The sequence below is a fragment of the Rhinatrema bivittatum genome, chromosome 4 (assembly GCF_901001135.1).
Source record: "Rhinatrema bivittatum chromosome 4, aRhiBiv1.1, whole genome shotgun sequence".
Taxonomy (NCBI): domain Eukaryota; kingdom Metazoa; phylum Chordata; class Amphibia; order Gymnophiona; family Rhinatrematidae; genus Rhinatrema; species Rhinatrema bivittatum.
In genome coordinates, this window is record NC_042618.1 from 71,577,551 (window position 1) to 71,590,205 (window position 12,655).

At 45.8% G+C, this 12,655-nt stretch overlaps 1 protein-coding gene across 3 annotated transcripts in view; it reads left to right on the forward strand.

The window, feature by feature from the left end:
- Nucleotides 1–12,655, forward strand: part of TXNDC16 (thioredoxin domain containing 16) — a 242,981-nt gene that overhangs the window by 108,045 nt on the left and 122,281 nt on the right. For all 3 annotated transcript variants that reach the window (XM_029598324.1, XM_029598325.1, XM_029598326.1), the window contains exon 10: nucleotides 5,946–6,006. In XM_029598324.1, the coding sequence (XP_029454184.1) occupies nucleotides 5,946–6,006 (61 nt within the window). The remainder of the gene's footprint in view (nucleotides 1–5,945; nucleotides 6,007–12,655) is intronic.

The following is a 12,655-nucleotide window of genomic DNA, read 5'->3' on the forward strand; positions in this document are numbered from 1 at the left end:
TCTTGTTTCTCCCCTTCTAGCATCCTAGGTAAGTTTTTAGGTCATTTTTTCTAAGTTTTCTTTTCATTCCTTGAGCCCAGCAAGTGCATTTTGCAGTCATCAAGTTTGATTTTGCATCCCTTATTTTACATCCAGGCACTTCAAACGATGCTCCGGTGCACTAGCATTATGTCTATCAAAAATCCTTATTCTCTGCCTGGGAGCATCACATGACATCTGGATATGTCGCCTGTGCATGACCAACTTTTCATGTTTGGAGCTTATGGACAAGCACTTCAAGTGAAAGACCAATCCAGCGGCATCAGAGGCATTGACATTGAGGGAACTGGAAGCTTCACCGGATGCTGGTGATGAATTGAAAGAGCACACCACTCATGTGACATCAGGCATCAGTAGGGACTAGAAAGACAGACCATTGCTTTCCTCTTCCAAGTCGAAGAGGACATTGGGTTTTTCCTCTTTGATGCTGGCATTGGAGAGTTCCAGTGCTGGGCATCAAGCAAAAGTGAAGAAGTATCAGCAAAAGTGAAGAAGTATCAGCACTGGTCTCTGTTGGTGTGAGAAGCCAGGAGTGGGGATGGTATGGTCCTGTGGAGAGGAGAGCTCATCCTTGCCAAACATCTGGAAATTGCACCAGTCTTCAAGTGTCTAAAGTGTCTGCCATCGGTATACCTCTCAGATTCCAGGAAGATGTGGTCAATCGTCTTGCCTCCCAGTGGGTGTTGGCATTGGCAATCTTCAAGGAGGAGTTGGACAAAAAAATACAGCAGGCCTTGGACAAGGTACTGTAAAGCCTCAGTGCTCAGGCATCAAGGGTATCAGGCCGATCTTAAGTCTCATCTGCTGCTCAATTTATTTATTTATTTAGGTTTTATATTCCGCTTTTCTTGCTTTTTTGGCATTTCAAATTGGGTTATATTCAGGTACTGTAGTAATCCCTTCAACTGCTTAGCGACCTAACGCTGGTGCCAGCCTCAGTGCCAATGCCAGTCAGTGGAGAGAAATCAGTGTCAATAGTGACCACCCCAGTGATCTCCAGTCCATTGGGGGAGGAAGTTTCCAGGCCCCAGCAGATTATACCCATTTGAGGCGTTGTACATTGGGGTCTTCACCACCGGCATACTAGTCAGGGTCTGACTTAGAGTTCTTCTGTAGGTATGGCTACAGATCAGGAGATGTCTCTGCAGAAGATGAATCAACGGGTCTCCCCTCTGACCCCTCGCCTCCTCCAAAAACTAGAAAGTTGCCTCCAGAGGACTACTTCTTTACTGGGTTTATTCACAAAATGATGGAGGCCATTCCCTTTATTGGTGGAGGAAGAGGCCAGAAATAAGATGCTGGACATCCTCCAATACATGGCAGTCCCAGTTCACGAAATCCTTTAGGAGGTACAGATGAGGATGTGGATGAAACCCCCCCCCCCCCCTCTCTCTAGCGCCTGTTAATAAGAACATAAGATATGCCATACTGAGTCAGACCAAGGGTCCATCAGTTCCAGTATTCTGTGTCCAACAGTAGCCAACCAAGTCACAAGTACCTGGCAGGTACCTAAACATTAAATGAATAGATCCTAAGCTACTAATCCTTATTGACTGATAGCAATTTACTAACTTCTTCTCTAGGAACTTATCCAAATCTTTTTTAAACCTAGCTATACTAACTGCCGTAACCACATCCTCTGGCAACTAGTTGTGCCTTTAAATATTATCACCCGCAAAAGCCTGTTAGATTTAGTCTGTATTGATTTCTTATGTCTGGAGAATGATCGCTACAACATCAGGTGGATGTGGTTTATCTCATAAAGAAGACTCCCAGATTTGAAAAGAGGCAGCTGCTGCACCAGTCTGTGGTAGTCAAATCCACTCTTAAGAGGCAGAGGACCCACTCTAAGTGCTCCCAGGAAAGAATTCTAGAACCCTGGGTACTTTTGGGAGAAAAGTGTTTTAGGGAGTTATGCTAAAGGACCACATAGCCTATCAGTTCTTTATGGACCAGTACATGAGGGACTTAGTGAAGCAAATGCAGGAGGTGGCCGAGCAGCTTCCTCAAAAGCAACAAGACACCCTCCAGTCACTGGTGGATAAGAGAGTGGAATGCAGAAAACACATGATTTGCTTGACCATTGATGTTTTCTAAATAGCATGGAGAACATTTGCTGTGGCGATTGATGTTTGCAGACTCGCCTGACCTTGGGCCTCAGACTCTAACCTGAGGTCCCGGAAAGACTTGCAGATGTGCCATGCACTGGAGAGAATCTGTTCAGAAATAAGGTAAAGGAAGCAGTGGTGCAGATCCATTAACAATGCACAACTCTTCACAGTTCTTCAGACCCACCATCTTATATCAGGAGGTCCTAAGTATGGGGCAGAGTGGGCACTTCTTTCAGCCAAGGAGGTGTTATCCTTTGCCTCCTTGGTCCTATCCAGAACAGGCCTCTCATGCCTGTCCAAGGCAGCAGTTGGCTCCTAAGCCACAACCAGCATGCCAGTGAAAACATGGGATGTGGTTTTGACTGGATCACAGAGAGCATTATCAGCATCTGGGCTGGAGGACTTTCTTGTCAGAGGCAGGCTGAGGTTTTATGTAAACCGTTGACCTAGTGTAACTTTGGACATGTGGGTCCTCAGAATCATACAGATTATACCTACTGGGTTTTCCTTTAAATCACCCTTTGAACCCCAGTTGGGAGTCACTCTCTACATCAGGAATTGATTCAAAAGGAGTTCTCCTCCCTCTTGGAAACCTATAGGGTTGAAACCATTCCACCAAGAGGAAGAGGGAGGGGATTCTATTCTAAGTACGTCCTCATTCCAAAGGAAACGGGGGGGCGGGACGACTCCTTCCCAACCTAGATTTAAGGGCCTTGAACAAATTTCTGAAAATAGAAAAGTTAAAGATGGTTTCCCTGAGCACCATAATTCCCTTTCTACAAAAAGGGGACTGGATATGTTCTCTTAATCTCAAGGATGCTTACACCCATATAGAGATATTCGCATGTCACAGAAATAGTGCAGATTTGTAGTGGGAGACTATCACCTCAGTATCCTGTGCTGCCTTTTGGCCTAGCATAAGCTGCGTGTGTCTTCACCAAATGTCTTAATGTGGTGGCGACGCAGCTGTGCATACTGGGAGTGCATGTATATTCCTATCTGGATGATTGGCTGGTCAAGAGCACATCCAAGGCAGGTGCCACAGAATCACTATACAAAACCATCCAGGTGTTGGAGTTACCGGGGTTCGTCATCAACTATCCCAAGTCCCACTTGAGCCTGTCATCTCAGTTGAGTTTATCGAAGCTCTACTACATACAACTCAGGCAAGAGCCTTCCTTCCACAAGAGAGGGCTATTACCTTGATATCTGCAGTGGAAAGTTCCAGGTGAGTCTAAAGACATCAGCATGGGGCATGTTGAAGGTATTGGGCCTTATGGCATCAACAGTCCATCTAACTCCTTTAGCAAATCTCCACATGAGGAGAGCCCAATGGCTCCTCAGATCTCTGTGACTACAAACCACACAGGATCTTTACAACAGCATCCACATCACATATTTGCTCAAGGACTCCCTGTTTTGATGGCGGGAAAGTTCTAATCTGATCAGGAGTATACCCTTCCAAATTCCTCCGATCAAATTTGTTCTTACCAAAGATGTGTCCATCCTGGGTTGGGAGCCCCAGTAGAGGATGTCTGGTCTGCTCAGGAAAAGCTTCATCAGATAAGGGCGTCTGATATGCTCTGAAGGTTTTCAGAGATCGGTTGTCCAACAAAGTTGACCTAGTTCTCTTTATGAGACTATCACTGGAAATTTTAATGGTGAGGTACATTAACTTCCAAGCCAAGTTCTGTCTCTTCAGATCAGTCAGTTATTTTTGGGATCTACAATGCTTTATTTTAATGTTTACGGTTGAAATTGCATGTTTAAAATTATATACTGTGTTGCATCATTAAATAGCAGGACCACTGCCTTATTATATATGGTTCATAACCAGATATTTATTTATTTATTTATTTATTTATTTATTTATTTAAATACTTTTCTATACCAAAGATCATGTACAAGTACATATCGGTTCGGTTTACAGTGAACCAACATTTGGAAATTACATCAAACAATATGAACTTGATTTAACAAAAAATTGTACAGCAAACTATATGAACATAATTAACAAAATTGTACGCGAATAGAGTTATAGTTGAACAAGCATAACGAGTGGAATATGGGGAAAATCAAAAAAGGAAAAACATGATAGTCAGCACAGGGAGTACATTATAAAGGTTACGGGGAAATTTCGATCAGTTAGATATGCAAAGAATCTTGGGTTTTACCTACATTTAAAATAAGTTGATCAAATCAGTCTTGTTCCATGTAATGGTATAACTTGAATCTTTAGCTTCCTGGTAAAAATGTCCTTGTTTCAAAGCAATAGCTTAGTATAGCTATTTGCCTAGTAGGCTACAACCAAGTTGAGATGATTTACATCAACAAGCAGCAAGGCACAGGATTGTCCTCCTGTAGCAGGATACTGTCCAGCTGAGCCATATGTTTAAGGGATGGTCCTCAGAAACACATAACTGGCAGGTGTGGAAAATGTCCTGGTGGACAAGCTGAGTCAGATCTTGGAACCCCACGAATGGTCTCTGGATCAAATGGTAACAAAACAGATATTTTACAGGTAGGGCACAGCCATGGTAGATCTGTCTGCATCCCCTCAGAACAGGAAGGTTCCATTCTTTCTTCCAGGAAAAGGGCACAGGGCAAACTAGCCTTGGACCCTTTTGCCTTTAATTGGAGCAAGGACTTGCCATGTGTATATCCTCTGGTACCACTAGTTGCAAAGATTCTATTCAAGTTGAAAGAAGACGGGGGACCATTATTCTCATAGCCCCCTTTTGGCTGAGACTGATTTGGTTCCCAATCCTGTGGGAGAAATATATCAGGGATCCAATCAGACCAGGGAATTCACATCTCTATACTTAGGATAAAGGCAGGTTGTGCCATCCCAACATCAGGTACCTGGCTCTTATGGCCTGGATGTTGTAAGGCTAGCTCGGCAACTTCTTAATCAGTTAGAGAATATGTCCCATTTTCTTTTTGCTTCAAAAAAGGATTCCACTAGGAGGTCCTATGGACTTAAATGGAAGAGATTTGCGTTGTGGTATGGGCAAATCCTTCCTCCTGTGCCACTCAAAAGTTGCTTGATTACCTACTACATTTATCCGAGTTGGGTTTCAAGACCAACTCGGTAAGAGTTCACCTCAGTGCATTTGGCACCTATGACCAACATGTAGAAAGTAGACCCATCTCTGTTCAACGTTTGGTTGTCTGGTTCATGTGGGGGTCTTATTTATTTGAACCCTCCCATCAGGTCTCCTGCTGTGCCTTGAGACCTCAACGTGGTTTTGTCTCAGTTGATAAAAGCTCCCTTTGAGCCACTACACCCCTGTGATCTGAAGTACCTGACCTTGGAAGGTCATGTTTTTGGAGGTAGTCACGTCAGTGCGCAGGGTCATTGAGCTACAGGCTCTATTAACTTACCCACTTTATGCCAAGTTTTATCATGATAGGATGATTGTGCAGAACCACCCTTAGTTTCTTCCTAAATTGGTGTCCTCCTAACATTCTTTGCTAGGCCACATGTCCAATAAGGTGAACATGTAGTGCACAGATCCACTGCAATATAGTCTTGGCCTTCTACCTGGAGTGTATTGAAGTCCATAGCATATATACTTGTATATGCCGATTTCACACGTGTAATCCCCAAATAACTCTTTGAAAATCTAGCCCTAAAAATATCTATTTTGCTTTAATGGAATATGTTTAAGTTGCAAAACACTTTAACACAAAGCTAGAGTTTCTAGAATGTTTAACAAAGCTATTGGAGAAATCAGACAGGCAGTAGAATATTCAGATTTACTCATATTAAGAAGACAGATTCTGTTTTTACAGGGACTTCTCCAATCTGGGTATTCCTCTCAGTGCAAATGTGGCCTTCAAGCAACCAGAAGAGGTCAGTTATTGTGAACATCTACAGTTGCCTGGTGATATTGTTGGAAAAATCACTCTCTCATGAGAATCTCTCTCCTGTTATCATTTTAAATAGCTTTAAAAGTGGGAAAATCAGTATTTCTAAGTTTCGGCAGGTATGTGGTACAGGTGCAAATATAATTTAATTTTGTCTCAAAATTTGGCCTTTTTAGGAAGAAAAATCTGTTGTGATGAGATTCTCCATGAGAAAGGAGAATGAATAAGTCCTGAATGCGGGTTAGGTGATCTGACAGTACCAAGGATGTAACATTTACTAGCTAGAGCTAGAAAACGTAGATGGCTTTTATAGTCATGTGCAGCTGCCGCGGCATGACTGCATGCTGCAAGGCCCCCTCAATTGCTGTTTTACTGGAGAGTAAGATAGTTGTTTTCCTGTGTCTTTCCTTCAGTTGTGAGGCTCCCTTAGCAGTTTTTGTGTTTTTTTTCTTTAAATTCTCTGTCTTATCTTTATCTTTATTACAAATTTATAAATGACCTATTCAAATATTCTAGGTGATATACATGGGAGAGGTCTGAGATCTATATTTTGTCCAACTCCATTTTTCCTACAGTGGCTGATAAAATGGCCATGGGGTTCAAATGGTGCCCTTCTTGTAATAAAAAAAAAATAAATAATGTCTATCACTGACCACCATACTTAGTATATCTGTAGTCTTAAGACTTGAATATGATGATCCAGATTGTTTAATATATCTATATATAATACATTTAGCTTTCAGTGGTGTCTGTACGGGACTGGCTATTGCAGCTGTGGCCGCAAAGGATTACTGTTTCTCACGGAACAACCAGGATGATAGTCCTCAAATATGGGTGACATCATCAGGATGGAGCCCAATCACGGAACACTTTTGTCAAAGCTTCTAAAACTTTGACTGGCACCTACTGGGCATGCCCAGCATGGCACTAACCCTGCATCCAGCAGGGGTCTCCTTTCAGTCTCTTTTTTTCCATGCAGCTTTTGCCATGTGGATTAGGAGCTCTCTCACAAGTTCCTGACAGGAATTTTTTCTTCAGGAATTCTTGCAAATTTTGCAAACGTTTTATACCCCCTTGGGGTCTCCCTTCTTTCGGTCGGTTCCCATCGAAGACCTGTATAGGCCTCATTGGCACCGACCGCGACTGGCCTAAATTTTTGACGGCAACAATGGCGACGGGTTTTCGTCGGTGCCCTGATTGTCCTAGGACAATGTCTATCACAGACCCTCACCAGGTCTGTGTACTTTGTCTGGGCCCGACACACGATGTAGACTCGTGTACCAACTGCGCCCAAATGACCCCGAAGGACCGCCGGGTGCATCTAGAGAAAATGGCGCTCTTGTTCCACACAAAGCAGCGCCCCCATCTCAGACTTCACCGGCGCTGTCTCCAGCTAAGCCGTGCCATCGATCCGATACCGATGACTCTCAGTCGGTGTCGAAGTCTTCGGCGTCCCCTTCCTCGGTGCCGGACACAGGTAAGGCCGAGCACCGAGAGAAGCATAGGCATTGGAGGTCTATGCCATCGGCATTGGAGACACCGGTGGCTTCAACATCTGAATCGAGCCACCAAGGAAGAAGGCTTGGGCTGAGGAGCCTAAAACCTCCTCTAATCCGGATGCACCGAGGCATTCTCTGCCTTCTGTAGGCGCGGCAGCCGAGACTCCACTTGGTTCGGTGGACCCTTCGGGATTGCCTGCCATGCCTCCCACTCCGGACCTGGGCTCACCGCTCCAGCGTTCCATGAGGAATTGCACCGGATGGTGCAAGAGACGGTGGTACAAGCCATCCAGAGCCTTCTGAGGCCATTGGCTCCGGTTCCCGTGCCAGCTCTGGAACCGTTGCCACCAGTGCTTGTTCCTCTCCTCGACAAACTGGACGTCCTCATCGGTGCATTACCGGTGGCACTGGGTAAAACACCGATTCCTCTTGGTCCACCGACTCCCATTCCACTCTCCTCCGATGAGGAAAGTTCATCGATGCCGGAGCCCGTTCTGGGGCCTTCTAGAATGGGTGCACCAAGGTGCCCATCGAGGTCACTGATGCCATCGATGCTCTTTCGTCCTTCACCGATGCCGGACCCGAAATTACCGATGCCGCGCCTGAGACCATCGATGCCGGCACCGATACCCTCAGTGCCGAAACCTCCTCCGGCCAGGGGAGGTCCTTTTTTACCTTCTGGACCACCATTAGAGGCTGGAGATCAGCCTTATACTTCGTGGACTGATGACACCTCCGATTCCCAAGAGTCTGTCGATATTCCATCGGAGCCTTCGCCACCTGAAGAGAGGCGAAAGTCTCCACTGGAGGACCTCTCCTTTATTAATTTCATTAAGGAGATGGCAGAGACTATACCATTCACGCTTCAAACTGAAGAAGACTCCAGACAAAAATGCTGGAGGTGCTTCATTTTCTGGATCCACCGAAAGAAATAATGTCCATTCTGGTGCATGATGTTCTGCTGGATCTTCTGCACCGCAACTGGGAACATCCAGGTTCGGTTCCTCCAGTTAACTACAAGACAGATGCGACTTATTTGGTACAGCCAGCCCCTGGTTTCCAGAAAACTCAGATGGCGCATCAATCAGTGGTGGTGGAGTCTGCCAAGAAGAGGGCCAAATGTCCAAAACCACATTCCTCGGCTCCTCCTGGAAAGGAGCAGAGGTTCCTGGATGCTTTTGGGCGTAGGGCTTTTCATGGCTCCATGCTCATCTCTCGTATTGTGGTATATCAGTTGTATATGACCCAATACAATAAAAACCTGTTCAAGGAGTTACAGGAATTTGGGGAATCTCTTCTAGAGCAGTTTCAGGATCACTTGAATTCCATTCTCAAAAAAGGATTTGGCGAGTTAAGCATGAGGTCAGGTCAGCTTATGACGTGTTTGATACAGTGTCCAGGTTGTCAGCAGCTGGAATAAGTGTGAGACAGTGGGCTTGGCTGAAATCCTCGGATTTACACCCAGAAGTTCAAGACCGCTTAGCAGACCTCCCCTGTACAGGGGATAATCTGTTTGGAGAGAAGATCCAAGAAACTGTCGCACAACTTAAGGATCATAATGAGACGCTGCGACAGCTCTCTGCTGTACATGCTGAATTCTCTACCTCTTCTAAACGGCCGTTCAGGAGAGAGACGAAGAGACCTGCTTACAAGGCCTGCAGATACTATCCTCCATCGGAGCGGTCTCATCCATCTAGACCTTTCCAGAAGCCTCCACCACGACAACCCAGGTCTCAGAAGCCACAGCCACCTGCGCAACCTGGACCTGCCTCGAGGTTTTGACTCCCCGCTAGAGAGCGATTGTCATCTTCCCCCTCTGCCATCTCTGCTCGTCGGCGGCTGGCTCTGCCACTTCACCACCATGTGGCTAAAGATTACCATGGATCGATGGGTCCAGTCGGTCGTAGCTCAAGGTTACCATCTAAACTTCCTCTCCATACTGTCGGACTCTCCACCTCGGCCGAGGTGGACTTCCTCCGACCACTCTCATCTCCTGCAAGGAGAGATAATTTCTCTCCGTCAGGCCAATGCCATAGAGCCAGTTCCTCCTTTACAAAGGGGTCAGGGCTTCTACTCCCGATACTTCTTAATACCAAAGAAGACAGGAGGCATTCGCCCCATTTTAGACCTTTGTGCCCTAAACAAACATCTTCGAGGGGAGAAGTTCCGGATGGTAACCTTAGGCTCCCTACTTCCATTGCTGCAGCAGGGAGATTGGCTTTGCTCTCTAGATCTTAAGGACGCGTACATGCACATTGCGATTACCCTGTCTCCAGAAAGTACCTTCGGTTCCTAGTTGGAAATCAGCACTTCCAGTATCGAGTACTGCCATTCAGCCTGGTGTCAGCCCCTCGTGTCTTCACGAAATGCCTAGCAGTAGTAGCTGCATACTTGCGAAGACTAGGCACTCAGTCTATCCTTATCTAGAGGACTGGTTACTGAGTGCTCGGTCTCCGGAGGTGGTTCTTCACTCCCTCCATCGCACGGTGCTGCACCTACTGTCCTTGGGATTTCTAATCAATTATCAGAAGTCCAATCTGATTCTGTCTCAATCCTTCTCATTTATCGGAGCGGATCTCGACACTGTCCAAGCCAAAGCTTTTCTTCCCAGGGACCAAGCGCATTTATTTATTTATTTATTTAATTAATTAATTAAGGGTTTTTATATATCGCAGTACGTAAAGAAATACATCCCCGCAGTTTACATTTAACAATAACTTAGCAACAGGCTTTACATTGACATTATTAATAGGTATTAAATAAACTAAATTCCATATAACAGTTTTGACGGAAAACAGGCTGAACAGACTGTGGACCATCCAATAAAGTATAACATACAATTAAAATATTGATGTAACTATTATGTTGGCATATGTTGGCATATGCCAACATATGCCAACATATGTTGGCATATGTTGGCAGTGCTTGCGCGAACTGTACAGTCTCGCCGAACCATGATTTCTCGTCATGTCCTCGTATTGTTAAGACTTATGGCGTCCTCGGTCCATGTTACCCCAGTGGCTCGACTTGCCATGCGAGTAATGCAGTGGACATTAAAATCCCAGTGGTCCCAGGCCCACCATTCAATGTCCAACATTGTCCATGTCACCAGGCAGCTTTGTCTCTCACTAGCTTGGTAGATCCAAGAGTCCCACCTGCTCAAAGGGCTAACGTTTCAGGATCCAGAACCTCAGATAATTCTGACAACCGATGCTTCCACTCTCAGTTGGGGAGCGCATGTAAACCACCTGCAAACTCAGGGAACCTGGTCTGCAGCAGAAGTGCAACATCAGATAAACTTTCTGGAGTTCAGGATGATCAGATATGCCCTTCATACTTTCAAGGATTGCTTATCCAACAGAACAATCCTAATCCAAACAGACAATCAGGTAGCGATGTGGTACATCAAAAAGCAAGGTGGGACTGGTTCCTACCTCCAGTGTCAGGAGGTAGCGCAAATTTGGGCTTTCGCTCTCTCTCATTCCATGCTAATGAGAGAGATCTACCTGGCAGGCGTGGACAATTTTCTAGCGGACAAATTCAGCTATATATTTCAGCCCCACGAGTGGTCTCTAAACCCCATGGTGGTAGATCAGATCTTTCAAAAGTGGGGGTATCCGAGCATCGATCTCTTTGCATTGGTTCACAATCACAAGGTGGAGAATTTCTGCTCCCTACATCGCAGTCACAAGACTCCACCGAGAGACGCCTTCGCCCTCTCTTGGGCATCAGGTCTCCTGTATGCCTACCCGCCACTTCCTCTCATCAGTAAGACTCTCGTGAAGCTATGCCGGGACAAGGGCCTCATGATTCTCATAGCCCCATTCTGGCCGCGTCAGGCATGGTTTCCCATCCTTCGCGACCTCTCAATCCGTCCACAGATTCGCCTGGGCACAGATCCGTCTCTGACATCTCAGAAGAACGGACAACTGCGCTATCCCAACCTTCCGGCCTTGTTGCTGACAGCTTGGATGTTGAAAGGCTAATCTTGTGGCCTCTCAATCTTTCAGACTCTGTATCCCTGGTCCTGGCAGCTTCATGAAAGCCTTCTACTAGAAGATCTTATCATTCTAAATGGAAAAGATTTTCATTATGGTGCACTTCAAAGGAGTTAGATCCTTTTACCTGCCCCACAATTAAGTTTTTATACTACCTCTGGCACCTCTCGGAGTCAGGTCTACAAACTTCCTCCATTAAGGGTACATGTCAGTGCGGTGGCCGCCTTCCATAAAGGTACAGGAGATGTCTCTGTTCCGACACAACCCTTAATAGTATGCTTTATGAAGAGCTTGCTTCACCTTAAGCCCCCTCTCCGTCCCCCGGCCCCTGCTTGGGACCTTAATGTGGTTTTAGCGCGACTCATGAACCTCTGTTTGAGCCTCTGCATTCCTGCGAGTTACGACATCTCACTTGGAAAGTGCTTTTCCTTCTAGCTTTGACGTCTGCCCGCAGGATCAGTGAGCTTCAGGCACTGGTAACATATCCCGCTTACACAAAATTTCTTCAGGATCGGGTGATCCTCCGCACTCATCCTAAATTTCCACCAAAAGTAGTCTCTGAGTTTCATTTAAATCAGTCAATTGTTTTACCAACATTCTTTCCAGCACCACACTCACATCCAGGTGAGCGGGCGCTGCATTCCTTAGACTGCAAGCGTGCGTTAGCCTTTTATTTGGAATGTACTGCAGGCCATAGGAAGTCCACCCAGTTATTTGTCTCTTTTGATAAGGTTAAACTGGGGATCCCGGTGGGCAAGCAGACGCTGTCCTCCTGGCTGGTGGACTGTATTTCTTTCTGCTACCAGCAAGCAGGCCTTCCGCTCCAGGGACACGTTAAAGCGCATTCCATTAGAGCAATGGCAACGTCGGTAGCACACCTTTGTTCTGTACCTCTTGCTGATATCTGCAGGGCTGCTACATGGAGTTCTCTCCATACTTTCGCAGCTCATTATTGCCTGGACAAGTCTGGCAGACAAGATTCTATTTTTGGCCAGTCTGTTCTGCGTAATTTATTCTCAGCTTAATACCCAACTTCCTTCAACAGCCTGCTGGGACTTTCAGGCTGCCCATTCTCCAAAATCGCCCCTGTTGTTGTGTCTGTGCACGTCTTTGGGTGCTTTTGGTACATGCGCGGGCA